General features: G+C 40.1%; 3 protein-coding genes across 6 annotated transcripts; all 3 read right to left on the bottom strand.

Annotated features, from left to right (window-relative positions):
• Positions 1-2,011: 2,011 nt before the first annotated feature.
• LOC116251526 (thioredoxin domain-containing protein 9 homolog) lies at positions 2,012-5,791 on the bottom strand. Of its 3 annotated transcripts, none has more exons than XM_031625850.2 (6): positions 5,547-5,791; positions 4,827-4,888; positions 4,620-4,692; positions 4,245-4,520; positions 2,618-2,776; positions 2,012-2,435 (listed from the first exon to the last, which is right to left on the bottom strand). In XM_031625850.2, the coding sequence occupies exons 3-6, from the start codon at positions 4,650-4,652 to the stop codon at positions 2,253-2,255; spliced, it is 651 nt and encodes a 216-aa protein (XP_031481710.1). In that variant the 5' UTR covers positions 4,653-4,692; positions 4,827-4,888; positions 5,547-5,791; the 3' UTR covers positions 2,012-2,252. The 3 variants fall into 3 exon arrangements, with proteins under 3 accessions (XP_031481710.1, XP_031481711.1, XP_031481708.1); XM_031625851.2 differs by having other exon boundaries at positions 4,827-4,883; XM_031625848.2 differs by lacking the exon at positions 5,547-5,791 and adding an exon at positions 5,244-5,538.
• A 1,202-nt stretch (positions 5,792-6,993) lies between these two features.
• On the bottom strand, positions 6,994-7,841 carry LOC116250271 (peamaclein-like). The gene is made up of 2 exons (XM_031623879.2): positions 7,626-7,841; positions 6,994-7,471 (listed from the first exon to the last, which is right to left on the bottom strand). Exons 1-2 carry the CDS (start codon positions 7,705-7,707, stop codon positions 7,287-7,289), a joined length of 267 nt encoding a protein of 88 aa, XP_031479739.1. The 5' UTR covers positions 7,708-7,841; the 3' UTR covers positions 6,994-7,286.
• Positions 7,842-10,332: 2,491 nt separating this feature from the next.
• LOC116250270 (protein DWD HYPERSENSITIVE TO UV-B 1) lies at positions 10,333-19,767 on the bottom strand. Of its 2 annotated transcripts, XM_031623876.2 has the most exons (9): positions 19,362-19,767; positions 18,030-18,096; positions 16,549-16,805; positions 13,353-14,907; positions 12,696-13,142; positions 12,260-12,454; positions 11,469-11,525; positions 10,685-10,747; positions 10,333-10,606 (listed from the first exon to the last, which is right to left on the bottom strand). In XM_031623876.2, the coding sequence occupies exons 1-9, from the start codon at positions 19,394-19,396 to the stop codon at positions 10,523-10,525; spliced, it is 2,760 nt and encodes a 919-aa protein (XP_031479736.1). In that variant the 5' UTR covers positions 19,397-19,767; the 3' UTR covers positions 10,333-10,522. The 2 variants fall into 2 exon arrangements, with proteins under 2 accessions (XP_031479736.1, XP_031479738.1); XM_031623878.2 differs by lacking the exons at positions 18,030-18,096; positions 19,362-19,767 and having other exon boundaries at positions 13,353-14,894; positions 16,549-16,688.

Genomic DNA, 19,767 nt, shown 5'->3' with positions numbered 1-19,767 from the left:
GCTGGTTGGGAGCTGGGCGTCCGACCTTCTATTAGCATAGTCTAATGATATATAGCCTTTCGTCAAAGTTTCCTACTACACTATGTCAACTTAAAAAATGAAGGTATTGGGGAAGAGGGAAGGACATTACTGGTTGCCTCAAAGGGCGTACCACAACTGGAATGGGCTGGTGGTGCATAAGCAGCGCAACTCTAGTTCAAACCCCAGACTGTGCTTCCTAAACTGCAAAAGATGACATGCACGATGGACATCCGTGTTGAAAGGTGGGTTGCAAGATCATCCAGGTTCAATGTCAACTTTTTGGAGATCTTTAAAGTCCCACGTAATTGAACTGTCTGTCGTCAGACTCCGGGTGTTGTTGGAAGATTATTTACCAATTTGTCAGTAGAAATGCCAATGGATCACATTCTGATCAGGCATGGTTATTACCATGTCGAAATCTGGCTCAAACTCAAAGAGAAACTGTTTTAGCGTTTTATGTAATCGGATACGGATGCCTGTGTACATATTGAATAACTTCAAATCGAAGTCTGAAGACTAATGGGAACTTATATTTGAGCTATATTTGAATCATGGATGGGTATTGAGACCTCTTCTCTCTGTGTTCCCTTCTCGCTGATAATTTTCTCTTCTTCTCTTCAAGTGAAAAGCTTTAGCGGGAGCGCAAACCACAAAGAGAGACGGTTAGAACTATTACTATGGACCCTTAAAAAAATTATGAACCAACATGTCCATCAAAGACGATCGGCGATTGGTTGTGTCTTGAAAGCCAGGGTTTTTAAATGCATGGGATTAATGTAGCTCAAAAAGTGCACATTGGAATTAATGGTTTATACTTTATCAAACTAAAGGTCTTAGGCGAAACCAAAATGTTAAATTTATGTAGTCAAGAGGTGTGATCTAAGATCGGAGGAGCCTAGGAGGTGGGTCTGATCTGAAGTCCATTTGTATTGTCGAATGGTTTGATTTAATATCAAGAGTGGTGGGTTTGATCTGAAGTCCACCATGCATTTCAAAATCTGAAGATCTTGAGATCCGATCAGGTCCGAGATAATTAATTGTCCTGCTAAACCAACCGGCTGTCGAGACTTTCGATCCACGTCCAATTGTGGCATGAAAAATGAAACGCGCGATATCCCCTCCAGACGAGCACCTCTGTCCATGACGTCAACGAGTCAGCATACATGAATACTTACCCGGATTAGCGGACGGATTCAGCACGCTTTGTCCAGAAACCATTTAGATAAGCAGTTGAATCTGATTAGGGTTCGCACATGGATCTGAGAATCGCCTGAAACCAACATATTTCCTTAATCAAGTAAATCGGTAAAATAAAGTGACCCAAACCAAGGACTCTGAAAGTTGCATTTTCCTGAATCAAGTAAATTTGTGAAACACAGTGTCCGAAGTTTCCCTTCGACAACTGATCTGGAGCAGGAGTGAATTCCGATAGTGGAGGGTGGAGCCCCAATAGTGCTCCACTTCGTGCATTTGATTTGCATGTCTACACATATTAATCCTTCACCACTGACATGTTCGCATCTCCGTCTTCGGATAAAGGAAACTGGACTTGGCTACATTTTTCAAAGACGATGGGCAAAGTAGCGGTGGTGGTAGGTGTGAACATCTGGATTGGTGGCAGTTGTTCACAAAGACCAACCTATTTTCCATAATATGCTGGGTCCAGTTACATGAGGTGCCTACTTGAATCGATCCAGCTCGAAGTTGTTAAGCGTCGTTTTCCCTCACATGTTCGGTTTTAAAGGGAGTAGCAGAACTGGTTGGACTAGCGAGCTAGTAGCATAACTGATCAAGCTGACAAGCTAGTGAAAGTCTTATTGTCAGTATGGTTCTGCAGGGAAACCTCAGGGGCTGCTTCCTGAAATGTAAACGGTGAGGTATGCAACACTCTAATTAATGAAATATACCACACTCTAATTGACAGGATATACCGTTTCCATCAAAGAAAATATAAACATTTCCCTAAACCCAAAACCCTACACACAAGGCAGGATCAAATTTTTCTTCACTCCAAAGAAAAGATTTACCAACAAAAATAGCACCGGACTAATGGGATAGTTTACTTCAGACAGAGCCTGCTCAAATTCTTGCCATTTTACAAAAATGATAGAAGCAGCAAAGTTCACGATTCGACCATCTTTCCTCACAGGATCAGAGGACAGATGCAGAAAACCTGGTATTTTATAATATTCACCAAAAAGGAAGGGAAAAGAGCAGAGGTTGCGAGTCAATTATTCGGAGTCTGAAGAACCCTGTTTGTCGGCTTGTCGAACGCTTCTTTTGTTTGCAGCCTTGGCAGTAGAACGGCTTGCAGACGATTCACCTTCAAATGAGATTACTTGCGATTTTGCCAGCCTCTCCTCCAGCTCTTCCGTGCTGAAATCATCAGTTCCACCAAGCTCATCAAAGCCAACCTGAACATGAAAAGCTACAATGAGCCCAAACGTAATAAGAACCTGCCAACATCAAATGCATTGAGAGGACGAACCAATATACATTGAGGATGAATCCTCCCATTCTCCGATGACATAACAAATGAAAGCCACCAAAAGTAATAAGAGGATTGTGATAATGACAGAAGAAAACATCCTCATACCACATAATCTTCAACTTTGGCATTTTTTATTAGGGCCAACGTTGGCAAAACAACTATTTTGAGCCTTTCAGCCAGGAAGGGGCTCTTCTCCGCATGAATCTTTAAAAAGCGAGTTTCTATGTGCTGCTTTGCTAGAATACTCAGATGTTTGTCCACCACCTACAAAGATTTCAAAGTAAATAAAGCATTAGAATATGTAATATGAATCTTGAAGCTGTCTTCAATACACTTTCTTAACACTGTTTGTGATTGAATTTTTCATATAATATCTTGGAAGGGAAAGACAGTTTGTGAAAACCACAATCCTGGAATTCAAAATGACGCAACAATATCCAAACCAACCCAAAAACCAAGAACAACCACATAGGCTCAGAGAAATAGAGTAAAACCCAGTTGAGATGTGCATGCAACAATAGAGAAACCAAGCCAAAATTAATATCACTTGATGATGAAACGATCCATTTGTCATGTTCAATTGGCTTCAATTATGCTAAAGGCACCAATCAGATAACTACACCAGAGCTTTGAAACTAAATATTTTTTCCTTCCAGGTCATGCATTACACAGTAATTGAGGTCGTTTACCAAGAAGGGAGTATGTGTTGGCACTCTATCCATATCTATCAACACGGGAAGATCATCTGAACAAAGAGGTTAGGTTTAACCTTACAACCAAAATCTTGAACACAGTTTTGAAAGAACTTCCTGAAAAATAAATTGGCCTCTGGACTAAGAATTCTATTATAAAATCAGTTCCCCGGGAATTAGAATGCATGAAGACGTAGAGATTACCTGCCTTCCAATGTTTTCTTGAATAATTTTTCTCCATCAAGGCCAACAGACAATTTCACATGATATAGTCAGTAAAAACACGTCCTAAATTTTATGCTGGCATTGAACGAGCAGGTTCCTTTATTTTCTCTTTTGCTTTTTGAAGTAAGGAGGGTTAGAAAAGCAACAAAAGTCAGGCCATATGCACCAAATCCTTCGAAAAAAATGGGTTTCATATAGAAAAAACAACCTAATCCCGAACAACATTCTAACACAACCATGCTGAAAATACTGAAGCGCAGACTGAGAACATAATCTCACAGCTATGAATATGGACTCTGTTTTTCAGGCAGCATGCTTGAACTTCTTTTCATTTCATTTCTCCCTCAATCTCTGTTCTAGAATGTTGGTCCGTGCCCCTGAGATGGACTGCAATAGCCTCCTCATTGGCTGTCTTGTCCTAGTTTTCTTGTAAAATTTGAACATATCATTAAGGGACATGTAGCGCTTGTTCACCAGCAACAATTCGCGCTTCCAGTTTGTTCCTACCTTGCACTGGCCGAAATAATTTCCATGATATCATAGAATTGGACTTCTTCCAATTCCATACAAATTATGGAAAGCCTACCAGACGACCTTTCTCCTTCCCAATCCAAATGCTCCGGAGAATCTGGATATACATTGTTTAATTTCTTACGGGAAGGAACATTACCCAAAGAATCCATTATTTCCACAGAATTTCACGTTTAACGAGTGCTGTTAGCTAGGGTTTCAGAACCCAGAAGACAGGGATGAACCACAATCTAGAGCATATAAAGCAAAAATTAAGAAGATCAAAGGACCAATCTGTCTGGAACCTTGCAAGGCCAGTTCTCTCGATAGAAATGGCAGACGACGCGATCACTGGCCTTGACGGCCGGGAAGAAATCCTTCTCGGACTGCAGCTCCTGGTACTCTCCGTGGCCTAGCGAGAGCCACCGGCTCCTCTTCTCGGCCATCTTCTTGAGCTGCAGCAACCTCCTTTCCCTCAGCGCCTCCAGATCGTCGAGGTCTAGCCGGTCAAGCGCAGTGATCTCGTCGTCCAACTTGTCCTCAACCGCCTTCGCCACCGTCAGGATCTGCTTCTCCATGATCTGCAAACCCACAAAATCCCTAAATCTTCTAAAAGAAGAGAAAGAAGAAGAAAGAATCCATATCCCCATTTCTTCTTGGGAGGGGGAACAAGATTTCACCTGTTGAATTGCTGCTTCGTCCATGGATGACATTTTGGATTCGTAATTCCCCTCTCCTGTCCGCCCCTCCTCTCTGCGTCCAGAAGTCGAAGTACGTGAGATGCGGAAAGCGAAGAGGGACATCTCGACATTTGAATTTGAGCATTTTATAAAACGGTGCTCAATTCTTTGTCAAATAACAGACAGAATTACAAATTACCGTCTAACCTTTGATGAAATAACAAATTGCAACGGTTGCAGCTTGTAGTGACTGGTGATATCCGGCTTTCCTTGGGAGAACAATAACAAAGAAAAGTTCAGACTAAAATTTAATCAATGGAGATCGTGACAGTGGAATTGCTGACCATATTGCAGAAATAGGCAAAACTAGAAACCGTCGGTTGTAGGGATCCCAAAATCTGTTTGTCAGCATGTTTTGTAGACCAAAAGAAAACAAACAAACAGGTTCTGTGTTGGTAGCACCAACAACTTGCCTGATCTGAGAAAGCCCAATTATACAAGAAGAGCAAACGGAAGGAAATACAGAGCAACTCTTCCCGTGCCAATCAAGCCACGATATCGAAGGAGAAGAACAAAGCAAAAAATGTAAAGAAGAAAAAGGGAAGTATATAAACAGGGCTGCACATAATGTCGGGTGCCAATCTCAACCATATGGCAGACGGCGAGGGCGAACATGAAGGTCTTGCCGGCGACGAATTGAGCCCGGGCAATGACGTCTCCGCCGCTCATGACGACCCCCCGCTGTATGACGCCATAGACACAGAGCCCACGAAGGAGAGCAAGAGAGGGAGAGACGAAGAAAATGAAGTAGGCGCGGTCCCTGTCTGCGTCGGTCTGGGGGTGGCTGGCCGACGAGAGAGAGAGGTAAAAAAGGAAAACCAGTGCGACGGCCTGGCGGTGGATGACCGACGAGAGAGAGATGCTTACCCGAAAGAAAGGGTCGGCCGAAGATAGTCGCCGGGAAATCAGAGATGGAGAGAACAGGCGGAGAGCAAGAGAATGGGAGAAAACAGAAAAGTTTTTCAGTTCAAAACAAGAAAAAGAGGGATTTGGTATTTTAGACACAAAAATGGCGCGCCACTGCAACTTTTTCAACTAATTGGTCGAGAAAACAATTCAAAGAAGCGTGCTCCTTCCTTCCACAATGAAGCCCGAAATCCTGAAGTTCGATCGTAAATGTGTTGTTTTAATTATATATACATGGACACACGCGCACACAATGAATAAATACGAATGTATTGTGTATAAAACTAATTCTCATTCTTTAAAGAGACAAATTACAATTATACATATTTTTTGAAATATTTTGCATTTAGCTGCTTGAGTTAAATAAAAATCTATATAAGTAGAGTTTTCATAAACGACTTTTTTTTTTTTTAACTCCCATCTTATCGAGCGGTTTTTTTCTCCAGATCGCCGGCACTTGTTAAAATTCATGTACCAACTCCGTCGGATTCTATCGCATGTCCGGCAAACCATTTTCTTCTCCTTTCATAGCTCGGACATGATTCACCGTTTTCCTGCTCATTCTGTATAAGATTTACCCTTATTTATTGTTTTCAGTTGTACTGGTCCAGCTGGGAAGAGAGACCAAGTCCTCGTCAATTTAATTCAATTCTCATAGATGTTGTGTATTGAACAGTAAATTTTACATGAACAGTAAATTTTACAGTTTGATCGTCCATTTCCATTCTGCTATTCATCTGAACTGTCAATTCATTTCTCATAGATATTATTTACCCGAACTATTCAATTCTCATAGATATTATTTATCCTGAACTGTGAATTTTACAGTAGATATACTACATTCCAATTAAGAATAGAATGTCCTACTTCTTACTCAAATCCCTCATCCCAGAGACAAAGAGGAGGTGAATCCCAGAGATAAGAGGAAAGAACCCTGAATTTCGGAGGATTCTCCATACGTCCACATAAAATTAAAAAGTTAGATCTCGATCAACTCAAAGATCTCACTAGCTTCTAGATCTCAACACTTACCTCTGAAGTGGGCCGCTCACGATCTGGCGCGTTTTCCCGCCGCTAGTGCCACGGCAAAAAGCGAGGCTTTCATAAAATCACGCAGGAAGTGTGGTGGTAATATTAAATGTTCGCATTTTTTCACGATTTCAAGTTCCAAAAATCGAATTCCGGGCGTCAATAACCGAGTTTCTTTGTTAACAGAATTCCAGGCCTGAGCTGCAAAATTCAGAAATTAAAAGGAAAAAGCTCCGCTTCACGTGAAATCCTGAGACCGAAGATTCGGAGGCCACAGGCCACAGACACTCGTCTTCCTATCATTCAGTAAATCGACCGACCGTCTTCAAGAACAGAGACATGCACAGCGACAGAGAGAGAGAGAGATCCGGTTTCAGTGTAAATAAAAAATTCAGTAGCAAAGCCAGAGAGCTCTGTTTCACACCACTGATCTAAATACTTTATACAAAGGAACCTGACAGATGGTAGAATGGAAAAGAACAAAGCAACAGAAAAGTTCTAAAGAAAATGAGAGAACATGCAGGAACCAAAAGCCACGAACTGCTTAAGATCACACTCAAGCTACCAAAAGACGACAGCCATGTTTTTATTCATATATGGTCTAAAGACACCATCAAACACCACCTAAACATCGTCTCTCTCTGATCTCTCTGCCTCTGACTGTGCATCCGTTCAAGGGCACTTGGGCGTCCCTTTGCCGCTCTTCTTGTCCCTGTAGCAAGGGCACTCGTCCTTGTGGCCGTAGGTGCCGGAGGGCACGCACTTACACTCCGCACAGCAGATGCCGCAGTACTTTAGGCAGCGATCCTTCACCGCCGCCTTCGCGCACCTCATCCCGCACTTCAGCCCGCACATTCCTGAACCCCAACACCCACCAGCAGACAAGAAGAAAAGTTCAGCAACGGAAAGAAGCCAGGAAAACCAAAAGCTCGATCCCACCAACGCCATGAAGAAAGAATTCATATGAATGTAGCAACAAACAAGTTAAAAACCGAATCAGAAAGCACTTACCAGGAGCAGCCATTGATCCTTGAGGGAAGTAAGACAGGCATAGCAGAACCAGTAGGAAGGCGGCCAGAGTTGAAGGCTTCATGATTGTTCTTCTCCTGAAGGGTGACAACTGACAAGGAGGTGAACCGTGGAGAATAAAAGGAGATGACGGAGATCCGTTCTTATGACACTGAACCTTCGGCAGTGTGGTGGGTGCAGAACAGAGCAGACGCACGTAACCTATTTATAAGGAGGGAGAAAGAGAGAGAGAGGGAGGTTCAAGCTCAATTGGCAATGAGCTGGCCACCGTCATTCTGGCAGCGCGCCAAGCCCTTCATTATTAAATGTCTGGTTGGTGGGAGAGAGACATCCTGGAGAGTAAGAGAGAGCAGCAACTAAGAGGAATGAAAAGAGGGAGAGATTGCTTTAATTTTCAAGCGGCTTCAACTGACTTGCAGCAATATGCTTTTAAAGCAGCTCTAATATTCTAAAAGATTTTCACTGGTAGATCGAAAATTTGACTGTATCAAATGCCCATAACAGTTTTTTTTGTATGAGTATCAATTACCAAATGTGGCTTCTCTTATTAATATGTTTAAGTCGCCTTTTTCCTTTCTCAATTTTGATGATACGAGATCATGCATTACATGTAAGAAAAGAAAGCCCAACAAAATGCGAGTTTAAAGCAATTTAAGAGTTGAATGATAAACACCCACTTGGTTCATCACCCACCTGAAGCCTAGAAAAGCGATTTTTACCAATAATTATTTCAAGAAGATCGGTAATTGCCATTGATCTTAAACTGGGGCCATGTCTCGAACTTATTAGCTTGTTTTATGTGCGTTAAGAAATGGAACTCTCGGTTGTCTTTGAGTATTTTTCAGATTAGATTACATTAAAGTAGAGCATCTTTTTGATAATTTTTTTTTGAGGTGTCAATGTCACGTCAAAGAAGAGGAGCCGGCCAAATGGGGGCTCCGGGGTTGAATTTGGGTAGGGTCAAACTGAACTACAATTCAAAAAATACATGAAAGAAAAAAAAAATTAATTTTTACATTGGCCTAGGCGGCCCCCCCTTTCCTTTCGCCCCTGCGACCACCTGACCGGTCCAGTACGGGTCGACCCTACTGTACCGACTGACCCAGAACCTGACTCACCGCTAATGATCGAGGTCCAGTCTATTCAATATACCAGGCTATCGTGGGCTCGTGCCCAGGTGCACCGACAGGCTCCAAGATCCACAACGACTTGAGGGGTGCAGCTCAGTCTGAGGACTGGGTTGGGTTCGTGGAGAGGGCTGGAACCGACCTTCTTTTGACGGAAAAGTGCGAAAGCGATATACATACGCGCATCCTTACTTACTTTTGATTCACGCACGCGGAATGTCGACATGCCCAACGGATTTTGATCCCGTTTGCCCAAACGCTAATCAGTTCTGGAAATTGCTCGCCAAATCAGTGTGTGTAAAGCACCAACAAAATTTCAAAATATGCAGAGAGTAAGTTCAGAGTCCTGTTTCAAGTGGCCATTGGATATGAATATTTTTGGTTTTGACAAATCACTGTGTTGGATGAAGGTTTCTGACAGTTCCTTTTGGGTTATCATCTTATTTGCCGTAAAATATATTATATTATTGTCAGAAGAGAACCCCACAAGATACAAGGCTTGATTAGGATGTGCATCAATGACTTCTTCTTCTTTTACAGCACACAGAGTTGACACATTTAAGATTCAAAACAAAAATTGACCGACCAAAGAAGAATCTAATGCAGCTTGGCCCCGACAATAAAGGGCACAGAGCAGCTGCCTTCTTCGTAATATAAATCAAAGTTTCTTGTCCCCATATGGTAGAGGTAAGGACGATGAGAAAGGTCTTCAACAGCGACTTTGAACCTAATTTCTACAAGGTCAAGTACTGGGAATCCTTTCCCATATATCGCCATCTTTTAGCAGATCGATTACATTAAATTGAAACTCAAGGAAATTCTTCTTAATTTTCGACAACATCGATGTTGAGAATGTGTTGCAGTATTAAAAGTTCTACGAAAGCAAACTAGAGAAATGGCTTAAAGCGGGTTAGCATAAATGACACCGTTAAAAAACTATATATGTATATAGTGTTTACTGATTTCATTTTGTGTTTTCACCAGTTCCTTCAATTTTAACAATTTTCACTTTTTTTTTTTGTAATTTATCTTATGAATGTCATTCGTATCCAAAACATTGTGAACCTACAAGAACATTCACATTTTCCATATGTGCAAAGAAAATTTTAGGAGACCTTAAAATTAAAATACCTGAATCTTTTACTTTCTAAAGTCCATCTCATATGTTCGAATAACATGATATTTGTGCCTATTTGTCTATTGTGAAAGGTGCCAATCACATCTATGTGATTGTTTTTATCAAAAAGACCATTAAAGGGACTGATTCGATGCATTTTCAAATGTGTGTGTGTGTCCCTCTCAAAACCATAACCATCCATACAATTTGATGAATGTGAACTAACATAGTCTGTCTAAATAAAAAAAAAAGAGTCTAAAAAATCAATGTGGTCTAACATAATCTTTTATTACTTATCAAGGAAACTCAAAGGCATACTACACCAATAGCTATCACTGTATCAAGAACTTCATGATTTTATTTTTGGAAAAACATCACGTATAACTTTTAACCAAACGACAAGATACCAAATCCGTTCCAGAAAGAAAAGGCAGCCACAGCATGGTTTGCAAAAGCACCATTACTCATTTTTGAAACAAAGACAAACAACAGAGGACATGATAATACACAAGAAAAGAGTCACTTTTTACAAAGAAATAGGAACTGGGGATAGGAATATACAGGCAAAACGTAACTAACGTTCGTCAATGAAGATTTCACATAGACAAAAATTCACAAGCTCAGCCAGAAAGAGATCAACCACCCAACCCTCTGGAATGAGAAAGAAGCTGATCACGACCCTTTTCCTCACTACTGGCCTCTGACGTAAGTAAGTTTATCTACAAAAAAGGCATTAACCAAAACTTAAGATGAAAATATGAATAGAAGTTGAAAGTAGCAAAATTCCAGAGAAGTACCTGTATTATTTCAGAACTAGTGCTTGGCCGCACATATGCTGCAAGAATGCTCATATGGAAAGCCTGGATTGGCCAAAATACAGTACCAAATAAAGCTTGAGAATGAAATTAAATAAGAAATGCAAGCAATTACCTAGGATCCTAAAACTAGTACACTTCCAGGAATCACAGAATTCATTCTCTGCTCAAAATATCTAAACCATGTCACTGACTCACTGGTGATACTTTGCATGTGAAGAGTAACCAGTGGTCCAGCCATTTCATCAAAATAACATGTGCCAAGAAAAACAATACTGCTCAATTAGAAATCTCTCATGGAGGAACATGTTAAATCAGGGATTTCAAAGAACCCCTTTGTCCATTCTTTGGGCATACATAAGGAGAAGGAACTACTAATGTTCAACCTCGTTTTGCTTAACTGCCCAAATAAACTGTGGACTAGAGGAATTTCACGTTTCTTAATCTCTGGAATTGCACGGCGAATAAAGCTGATCAATGTTTTGTGAAATGGGAATGGAAGATGTTGGGAAAACCTCTAATTGGCATAATTTTGAAAAGAAAAATATTCACAAGATTTTCTGCCTTTTTTTTTCAGAAGCAGTACGAGCCTTGGACGGCCTTTCCGTTACTGCAATACAGTTTTCTTCACCTGAAAATTGAGAAGGAAACTAGACATCGTTTATCTCTCAGACTCAACAAACACAGCCATGAAATTTGAAATGCAAAGGCACACGAGTTGAAGAAGTTCTGGAGATCATCACTTGGCGGTAAGATAAAAACTTACCCGAAATGGATCACCACGAAGAGATTGAACAAAACGGGAGTTTCTGGAGCCAGCCGCCTGTAACAGAACATGAAAGCAAGATGAGTAAATTTAGTTACATGATTGATCATTGATATCTTTCCTAAATTGCACTTGTACATTGTTCTTTCACTAGGTGAAATAATTTTTCGTGAATAAGAACAAGGTCTTACAGCCTTGACAGGAAAGTCTTGAAGCAGGCAAAATCATACTGTTGCGAGCCCTTATCTGGGCTTGAAGGTGATTAGGCTGGCAAAGGAAAAACCCACAAGTATTGCACTTTCCCTTTTTTTACACACTTTAAATAAACAGAAAAAGGAACTTGTTCTCCAGATTTTGAATGAACTACTAGCAAGACCCAAATCCTGGTAGGAAAGTGATTAGATTGGTACAGGAAGATCAGAGCATTATCTTCCCTTCTCTATAGCTTTTCTTAGGGGAAAATTAATCTCTTTCTCTCTCTATCTCTGACACACACACACACACACATACACACATGTACCGGCACACACGTGCACATTAGTGTGTCTGTTGGACCAAACACGACCTTCTTGTGGAGTGGCTAAATCTACAGGAAGAGACAACATCAAGCTTCCAGGACCAGGGGTCAATTTTCAAGCGGTTTATGAGATACCATCACATCCATAATTGACTTCAGGTACACATGACAGGCCGGGGCCATGATTATGATACTGCACAAATTTTACACGAGAATACATTTTGAGAGAACATTATCAGTTCAGTAGTGGTAGAAAGTGACAACATGAACTGACCTCCAAGGGAATATCCCGCAGTCTCCTGCCTGTCTGAGCACAGCATACACGGACTACACTTTCTTCACAACTCCCACTAATAATATAGTCACCACCACTCATATAATATGACCTTGTATAATTATGTACGCTCCCCAAAGTAGCAATGTCAAGTTTCAAATGTAGCCTTCCATCAACAGCCAGATGTTGCCTAACCTGTCTCACAAATAAAGTTCTGCTTATCATTTGCATGGCAGTAACAAGTATTACCTATTCCGAAACTATTGTGATATCTTCAAAATACACTTGCTTTCAAAATCTCTCTTTTTAGTAATCTCTAACACTTAAATATATTTTTACAACTAACTTTTCACGTGATTTCCCCCTGCCAAAATTCCTTGTATCCAGATTTCTGGAATTGATTCAAAACATGTGCTCCAGTGAATCTGAAAATTACCTCATTGTCGACGGCTGATGATAGTAAATAACGGTCATCAGGAGAAAAGCAAACCATGACATTTCCTCTAGTGCTGGAAGTTGTATAACAAGAATGCAAGGGCCTTTGTCTCAAATCCCACATCTTTATTTCATGGTCAAAAGATGAGGTAGCAAAAATGAAAGGAGAGTAATGGGCAAACTTAACAACGTTTATGTGTCCTTCATGCAAGTCTTCATATGTCTGCAGCCGTTTTCCACTAACAATGTCATAAAGTGCCACGTGTTTCGTATTTCCACTCGTGAGAAAATATTCATCTGTGGAATTAACATGTACAGATGTCAACTGTTCAAATTCTTCAAAAGTATATGTAGCAGGATCAGTCTGGTGAGCTCTATCTGAAATTGTTGAACCCATCCGATTGACATCATATAATTGCAGAACACCATTGTCAGAACCAGCAATGAGCTGGAAAAAGAGAAGGAAATTAGATGCATATGGGAAACAAAGTTACAAAGAGGGCATTAGGGCAAAAGACAAACTCAAACTTGCTGCAACAATATATAAAACTTTCTCCCTAATGTTAAAATGCTTTAAACATAGGCCAGTCGGCATATGATACAATCATCTCAATTGAACAGAATGTGGCAAATATGGAAGCTACCAAATCTTTCCTACCTTTGATGGGTATTTTCTGAGCCAACAGAGTCCCAGAACACTATTTAATGCTCCGACCGATGGTACATAAGCAACAACTTTACTACTTTCAAGGTTGATAATTACTAGTTCCCCATCCAAGGTCCCAAAAACCATAAGGCTCGGATCGGATGGATGGTACTCAAACTGACGTGGACGAAATGTCTTGATTTCCTCAGAGTCAGTACATTTGAACTTGGACATTGAACGTGAGGATGGCCATACTGCAGAACCAACTTTTGCAGCAGATAAAGACCTCGTGAAGGAAACAGTATTCCGGCCAATTGCAGGATCAGGTTGGTTCAGTTTGAGTGATCGCTTCCCCCCAGCACTTCCTCCACTTTCTCGCCTCTGCAATATATTGATAACATTTTCCTTGCATCTTCTGTTATAGGGCAAATATTCAAAATGTCGAGAAAATACTTGCTTAGCCTTTTCCCTTTCTGAATCTGTGATGCACAAGTTATCCAGAACTTTTAGATTAGGTATTGAAGTAATAATATATTCCCTGTAGTGTTTCTCAAAACAAATAGGCGAAGGATGGTGTGATTTATACTTCTTGTTTGCAACTTCATGAGTTGATATGTTGGTCTCAAAATTGGGCCCTTCCTCCAGTTGTTGATCATCAACTTCTATGGTACTGCAATTATTGGACCCAGAGTTTGGCACCCTTGTTATGCAATAGCAACCATTTAAGTGCTCCCTGCTGTTACCATCTAAAACATTAATTTCCTCGAAAGTATCATTTTCATGGATTCTGTGCATGGCTCCTTTCTCGTCCATTCCACTAATAACATCCACACTTTCTGATATGAATTCACCATTCCACAAAGAATGGTTTTCACCTGCCATAGATCGAAAGGCAGATTTATCTGAAAAGCTACTGAGACTCGTTTTCATTATGGGACCATGTTTTTGGCCAAATCCTGTCAATTCAGCAAGTGCATTCGCTAGCCTAGCTTCCCACTCTACAGGTCCCTCACAATGCATTGGAAAATTCACTTCACTTTCATCTGATGATTCATCACTCGTACTCTCAATGAGATGATGACCTACATATGAATCATCATCAGAAAACGCATCATAAAACATATCATCTCTTGTGGGAGAGTCTATCCTTTGATATATGAAATCATTTCTTCCCTTAGATGGAGAACAAATGGATAAGTGAGACTGTAGCATATCAGAATTGTATCCATTGAAGGCAAATGAAATCGCTTTTCCACCAGTTGAGGTAGGGCATTGTCTTGTATCACTGCAACATAAGCAATTCTGGAAGCGGAGCTCTTTTAAACTTGGGAGCTTCGACAAGGCAGCACTTGTTGTCCAGAGATTAGTAATTCTGGTCTCGCACAGAGAAAGCCGTGCCAAATTTGGCATACAATTAAAACACTCCTTGGTGAAGCCGGTAAGAGAAATACTGAAATCTAAGTTTAGCGTATGAAGCTGCATAAATTTTCCAGTGATATTCAGCTTTCTTGTGCGCCAGGAACCTAAATGCAAAACTTGGCATGACAAACCTCCCTGGAAGAGATCCCTGTTAGAGCACATTGAGCAAAGAAACAGGAATGATAAATAAATTGAAATAAGCTTTAAAACTCAGTATAGCTTTATGAAGCATAAGTAACCCACAGGATGATAAGTTGAGTGTAGTGAATTCCATGATAATTTTGCAGCATCAGTAGCACATGATAAATTTATCTAGGATCACTCCAGGAAGATAAAGAGGTGCTGGTTCACTAACTGATATTTGCCCATTCTCCAGGGTAATTTATCTAAACAAATGAAGTGCCTAAACACACAAGAAGGACTTTAGAGAAAGAAAATATATTGTAGTTCAAGAAATTCAAGCTCTCACACGTTTTCACTTAATAGCAGGTTTACCTTCATGATCAATAAGCAAGAAACTGATAAAGGGAAAAGCATTTGATTTCAAGTCAAATCGTCAATTTTTTTTTTTTTTTTACCTTCTTAGATGCAAAAGCATACATACACTTTTAAGTGCAGCAAAATGGAGACCAATGAGTATGTTTACACATACATCAATGGGTACTATGTGGCACATACTTACGTTGGGCCATAGACACTGCTTTCAACAAATGAAATTTAGCATATGAAAATTTATTTTTCTGTGGCAAGTGAAACATAAGTCCTTTTTATCCAATCCAGATTCTTCCATTATGTGCATAAACTTGCAGCAACAGGTGATCTAGGAGTTCGTATATGAATTACATTGTGCGATTGTAAGTTTAGGCTATCTCTTTCTGACAGAAGATCTGCCACTAGCTGCATTGGGAAATTTGTAATCCCTTTTTCTTTGCTTTCGATGTCAATGACACCTCAGCTATTTCAGTTCTACTTAAAAAAGGGTTTTGCTTATTTCCACCATTATTGGCATTACTGAGACCACTGAAATGAGGATCTAAAGATCAGCATCACTACAAAGTATGAACATGTCATATTACAGCCCAACAAGTTGAATGGAGACCAGGGATGCAAGAAGGAAAATTTATCTGCATGCTAGCAATCAGGATAATAATGATGGAAGGAACATAATTTCAGAAACCAACAGAACTAGTCTCATTTAGAAGCATAGAGCTAGTGATAACTTTCCAGGTGAATAGGAGGTTAACAACCCATCACCTAGAAAAGAGGTCTGAAGGCGTCCCCACTCCCCTTACCTCTAGGGTCTTGGGCTGCATCAGGACCTGGGTGAGGTATGGTACACCTGTTAACTAATATGTCATGATCCGACAGTTTATTGTCCAGAGGAGTAACACCCACGGGGATTAAACTGACGACGCGCCTTCTACACGACCGCCTACCTGACCAGCTATGCTACTTTACAACATCAAAATTCTACTAAAATTTCAAATATATCTGAAAGCTATCTACTAGAAAACAAATAACCTTCAATATATAATTCAATAGATTAATTGCCAGTATTCATGTGTCGCACGAGGATGTGTATGCGTGAATACATGAAGCTCCAATGTACAAATCATAGGTTTTATGGTTTAATTCTTACCTTCCATGTAACATTTTAAAGAAGAGAAGAAAATTTTGACATGGAAGGGACAAACTGTTAACATTTTGACTACCTCTAAATGAGCCACTGAACAAGGAACAAATGTAATATACATGTCAAGTGTATAATGAAGCAATTATGTCTACCTACCTCCTAAAGTCTTTGCCACAGGAAACATCTCGCAGATCAACTATCCGAGCCTTTTGGCCGACCAAACGAATAAGAGATAGAACAAACTTTTTATTGGAAAGTGCATAAGGCGCCTTGTGCAAGAAATCGACTGCCTCGATCTCAGATAAACTGATAATTGAAAACACTTCAATAAGAGAGGAAATATCAGATTCCTTTATCTGATCCAAAAATACCTCGAAGCAGCATACCTGCTTCAGAGATTTCAGGACTTTGGCCTGAAAAACACGGTAAATAATTTAAACAAAAATTCCAACCTCTTGCTCTGTAATTCACAAAGATAAGATAAATAATCCAGGAAAGGAAAGAGAAAGTAGAAAAAGCAAAAAGAAAGAAAAACAAACATATTTCATGAGAACAGAAATTTGCTAACAGTCATACTACTAAATGCAACAGAAATATCTTACTCTTGCTTGCATGCTAATGGCAATCATTGGAGGAAAAGAACAAATGGAAATGCAATAGTTTCAGTTTGACCAAATATTTGTCAAAAGTGCATAAAACCACTAAATCAATAGAAACATCTTAACAGTTAGCTGTGTTACTGGTGAGCCAAGCGGTGAAGCTCTAGAGTATAAACCATTTCTATCGTCTAAGCACAATTGAATTAGTATTACGAAGCTACAGAATGGATGGCTCTACATAATGCTATTACTGATTGCAAAACGAAATTAGTCAGGTAAGTTCATTAGTGGATCTATAAGAAAGTGGGAAGATACTTAAAGAAGAAAAAGTGCTCTTAAGAGGATGCATCATCCATCATTTTGCCTTCAAAAAGCTGAGTTACAAGAAAAAAAAAAAAGTTTCTGAAAAATGATATTCCACTTGGGTGTCCTGAGCAATGATAACGAAAGCCACCCTCAACTTGTGTGAGCCTTGAATTTCATCTACATGGTAGCCAGGGGCAGAGCCACATAGTGGGCATGTCTGGGCATTTGCCCACACAGTCCCACAAATTTTAGTTATTTTCATATCAGTGGCTTCCAATAATTCATTTATTTATATATTGTGTGCCCCTTAATTATTTGCCTTGTGCCCCTTAATCATTTTATTATGCCTAGGATTTTTTTTGAATAAGTGCCCCTTGGCGAAAAATTTCTAGCTCTGCCCCTTTATGGTAGCTTAGTTGGGGTTCAAGTATGGATAACATGTAGATGGACTATCAAACATGTAAAACATAAGTAACAGGTAGATGTGCCACCAAATTGGTAAAACTAACTACATAATTCCTTTCGAATATCTCATTGTTTCAGAATACAGAAGAGTCATAATATAGTTCTCAGAGATGCAGCATCATCATCACATCCAACCGCTACAAAAAATATGCAAGAACACAAATACCATATGTGTTGACATATATTAGCTCCAAAAGAGATATGAACAATGCTAATGATTATGCAGCTTAGAAATGGTCAACCAACTTTCCATAAAAAAAGGCCAACCTTATGAAATCCCAATAAAATGGAAGAATTGGGTTGCGTATCTTCTTTCCAGCATAAAGCAAGATACCTGGTAATCCAGTGGAGATCAAGTCTTAAGAAAAATTCAGAAAGGCCACAAGTTTGTAAGCAATATAAATGGCAATATAAGACTAAGTACTTAGTGACAAAAATACAAATATCACCTCTAGATGAGCACTCTTTATGATACAGAACATTCTATCATTTTTTTTCCCATCTGGAAAGGGTCAACAATGTTGATTACCCTTCCTCTTGAAGGGAAAAGGAAAACTACCGCAATCACCAAAATACTCCTATTCAAGAAAAATTAAAATTCAACGTGGACTCTCTGCCTGTCGTGCAAAACAGTGCTTCTAGTATGCAACGTGAAACTAACTAAAATTTTGGTCTGCATGTGGTTCATGCCCTGTATATATTATTTTTGACGGAATAATTGATGTCATCAATGCTGAATGTAATGCAAAAAGCTAGCATATGCCGCTCATGCTTTACTTCAAACAGGAGACAAGAACAGCTAACCACAACCTTTCTGGGAACTTCCGCTGTTTTAGCAGCATAATATGCTCCCCTTCGTTCTAAAACATACTTGGAACGTATTTTTAACATCCATTTAGTGCATAATTTGGATTATCATTGGGAATGAACTAGAAACAGTAAGACGAAATACAAAGTCTACCATGTCCTTAAAAAGCAAATAGCTCGCTCGTGAGGAACACACAAAGAAAGAAACCCATCTGAAGAAAGAGACACATTATAGTTCACCGTACACATGCCTAGTGTACCACCGGTACGATTCACCTACTGATATGCACTTTATTTCTTCCTTTCTTCCGGATATATGATCGATGTCACCTTAAAGTTATCATGTAATTGCGTGAAGGGAGAGACCAAAAGCTGCACATATCATCAGTATTACATAGATTGAAGAGAAAGGCAACCGATCAGTGCAACAAGCGTACTAACACCACCTTCCAAGACTCCCATCAATCGAAAACAAAGAGAGAGTCAACCGCTCCGTGCAACAAGCGTACTAACACCAACTTCCACAATACCCATCAATCGAAAACAAGGAATCCATGAACAAATTCGGTATAATGGTACTGCTCCAAGTTAGTTTGTCAACAATAGAACCGGAGTTCCGACAAACCCAAATTTCCGCCACCCAAGAAAGCCAATGGGAAACATTAATGCAAGCGGATAAATCGAATAACATCTCGCGTCACGACCAAATCAGTAACCAGTAATCAGGCACCTAAAGAACACTCTTACCACTAACAAGATCCCACGAGTAGGCAAAGAAAGGAAACGCCATACCTCGACTCCAGACAACAAATGTCAATAGCCATCATTCTCTGTCTCTTCTTGCCCTTAGCACCTTCTTACAAGATACCAACAATTGAAGACTACAAGGTCGAAGCAGAAAAAGGTATCAGGACTCCTCTATATAAGATTAGATGGTCGGTGAAAAGAAGAGTTCCTGGAACGTGATTTCTGGGCTTGTCTCATGGATAAGGCCACATTTCAACACCAGGGTGGTACGGAAATTACCGGGAGTTCACACCCGGATAAAATTCTCCAAGCCAATCAACAGTCGCACCCCAACGAAGCTACCAACCCACCATAAAAACACGGAACCAAGTTGTCACAATACGGTGACCCCCAAGGGGCGGTTCTGAACATACCAGGACGAACATATAACCTGACGGCCTGCCACTTCGTG

The sequence above is a fragment of the Nymphaea colorata genome, chromosome 3 (genome assembly GCF_008831285.2).
Source record: "Nymphaea colorata isolate Beijing-Zhang1983 chromosome 3, ASM883128v2, whole genome shotgun sequence".
NCBI lineage: Eukaryota > Viridiplantae > Streptophyta > Magnoliopsida > Nymphaeales > Nymphaeaceae > Nymphaea > Nymphaea colorata.
The sequence above is the reverse complement of the archived record's forward strand: the minus strand, read 5'-3'. Positions and strand labels throughout refer to the sequence as shown.

What these genes read in the sequence shown, in the direction of transcription:
- LOC116251526 (XM_031625848.2), bottom strand. Translation starts at nt 5,348, where the DNA reads ATGAGCGGCGGAGACGTCATTGCCCGGGCTCAATTCGTCGCCGGCAAG. An exon ending in GAGAGAACTGGCCTTGCAAG is followed by an intron (nt 2,777 to 4,244) that starts GTTCCAGACAGA and finishes AAATCTTTGTAG; the next exon opens with GTGGTGGACAAACATCTGAG. An exon ending in CCAAAGTTGAAGATTATGTG is followed by an intron (nt 2,436 to 2,617) that starts GTATGAGGATGT and finishes TTTCATGTTCAG; the next exon opens with GTTGGCTTTGATGAGCTTGG.
- LOC116250271 (XM_031623879.2), bottom strand. Translation starts at nt 7,707, where the DNA reads ATGAAGCCTTCAACTCTGGCCGCCTTCCTACTGGTTCTGCTATGCCTG. An exon ending in AGGATCAATGGCTGCTCCTG is followed by an intron (nt 7,472 to 7,625) that starts GTAAGTGCTTTC and finishes GTTGGGGTTCAG; the next exon opens with GAATGTGCGGGCTGAAGTGC.
- LOC116250270 (XM_031623876.2), bottom strand. Translation starts at nt 19,396, where the DNA reads ATGATGGCTATTGACATTTGTTGTCTGGAGTCGAG. An exon ending in CATCAGCCGTCGACAATGAG is followed by an intron (nt 12,455 to 12,695) that starts GTAATTTTCAGA and finishes TTTGTGAGACAG; the next exon opens with GTTAGGCAACATCTGGCTGT. An exon ending in TTCGTGGTGATCCATTTCGG is followed by an intron (nt 10,748 to 11,468) that starts GTAAGTTTTTAT and finishes TGGCCAATCCAG; the next exon opens with GCTTTCCATATGAGCATTCT.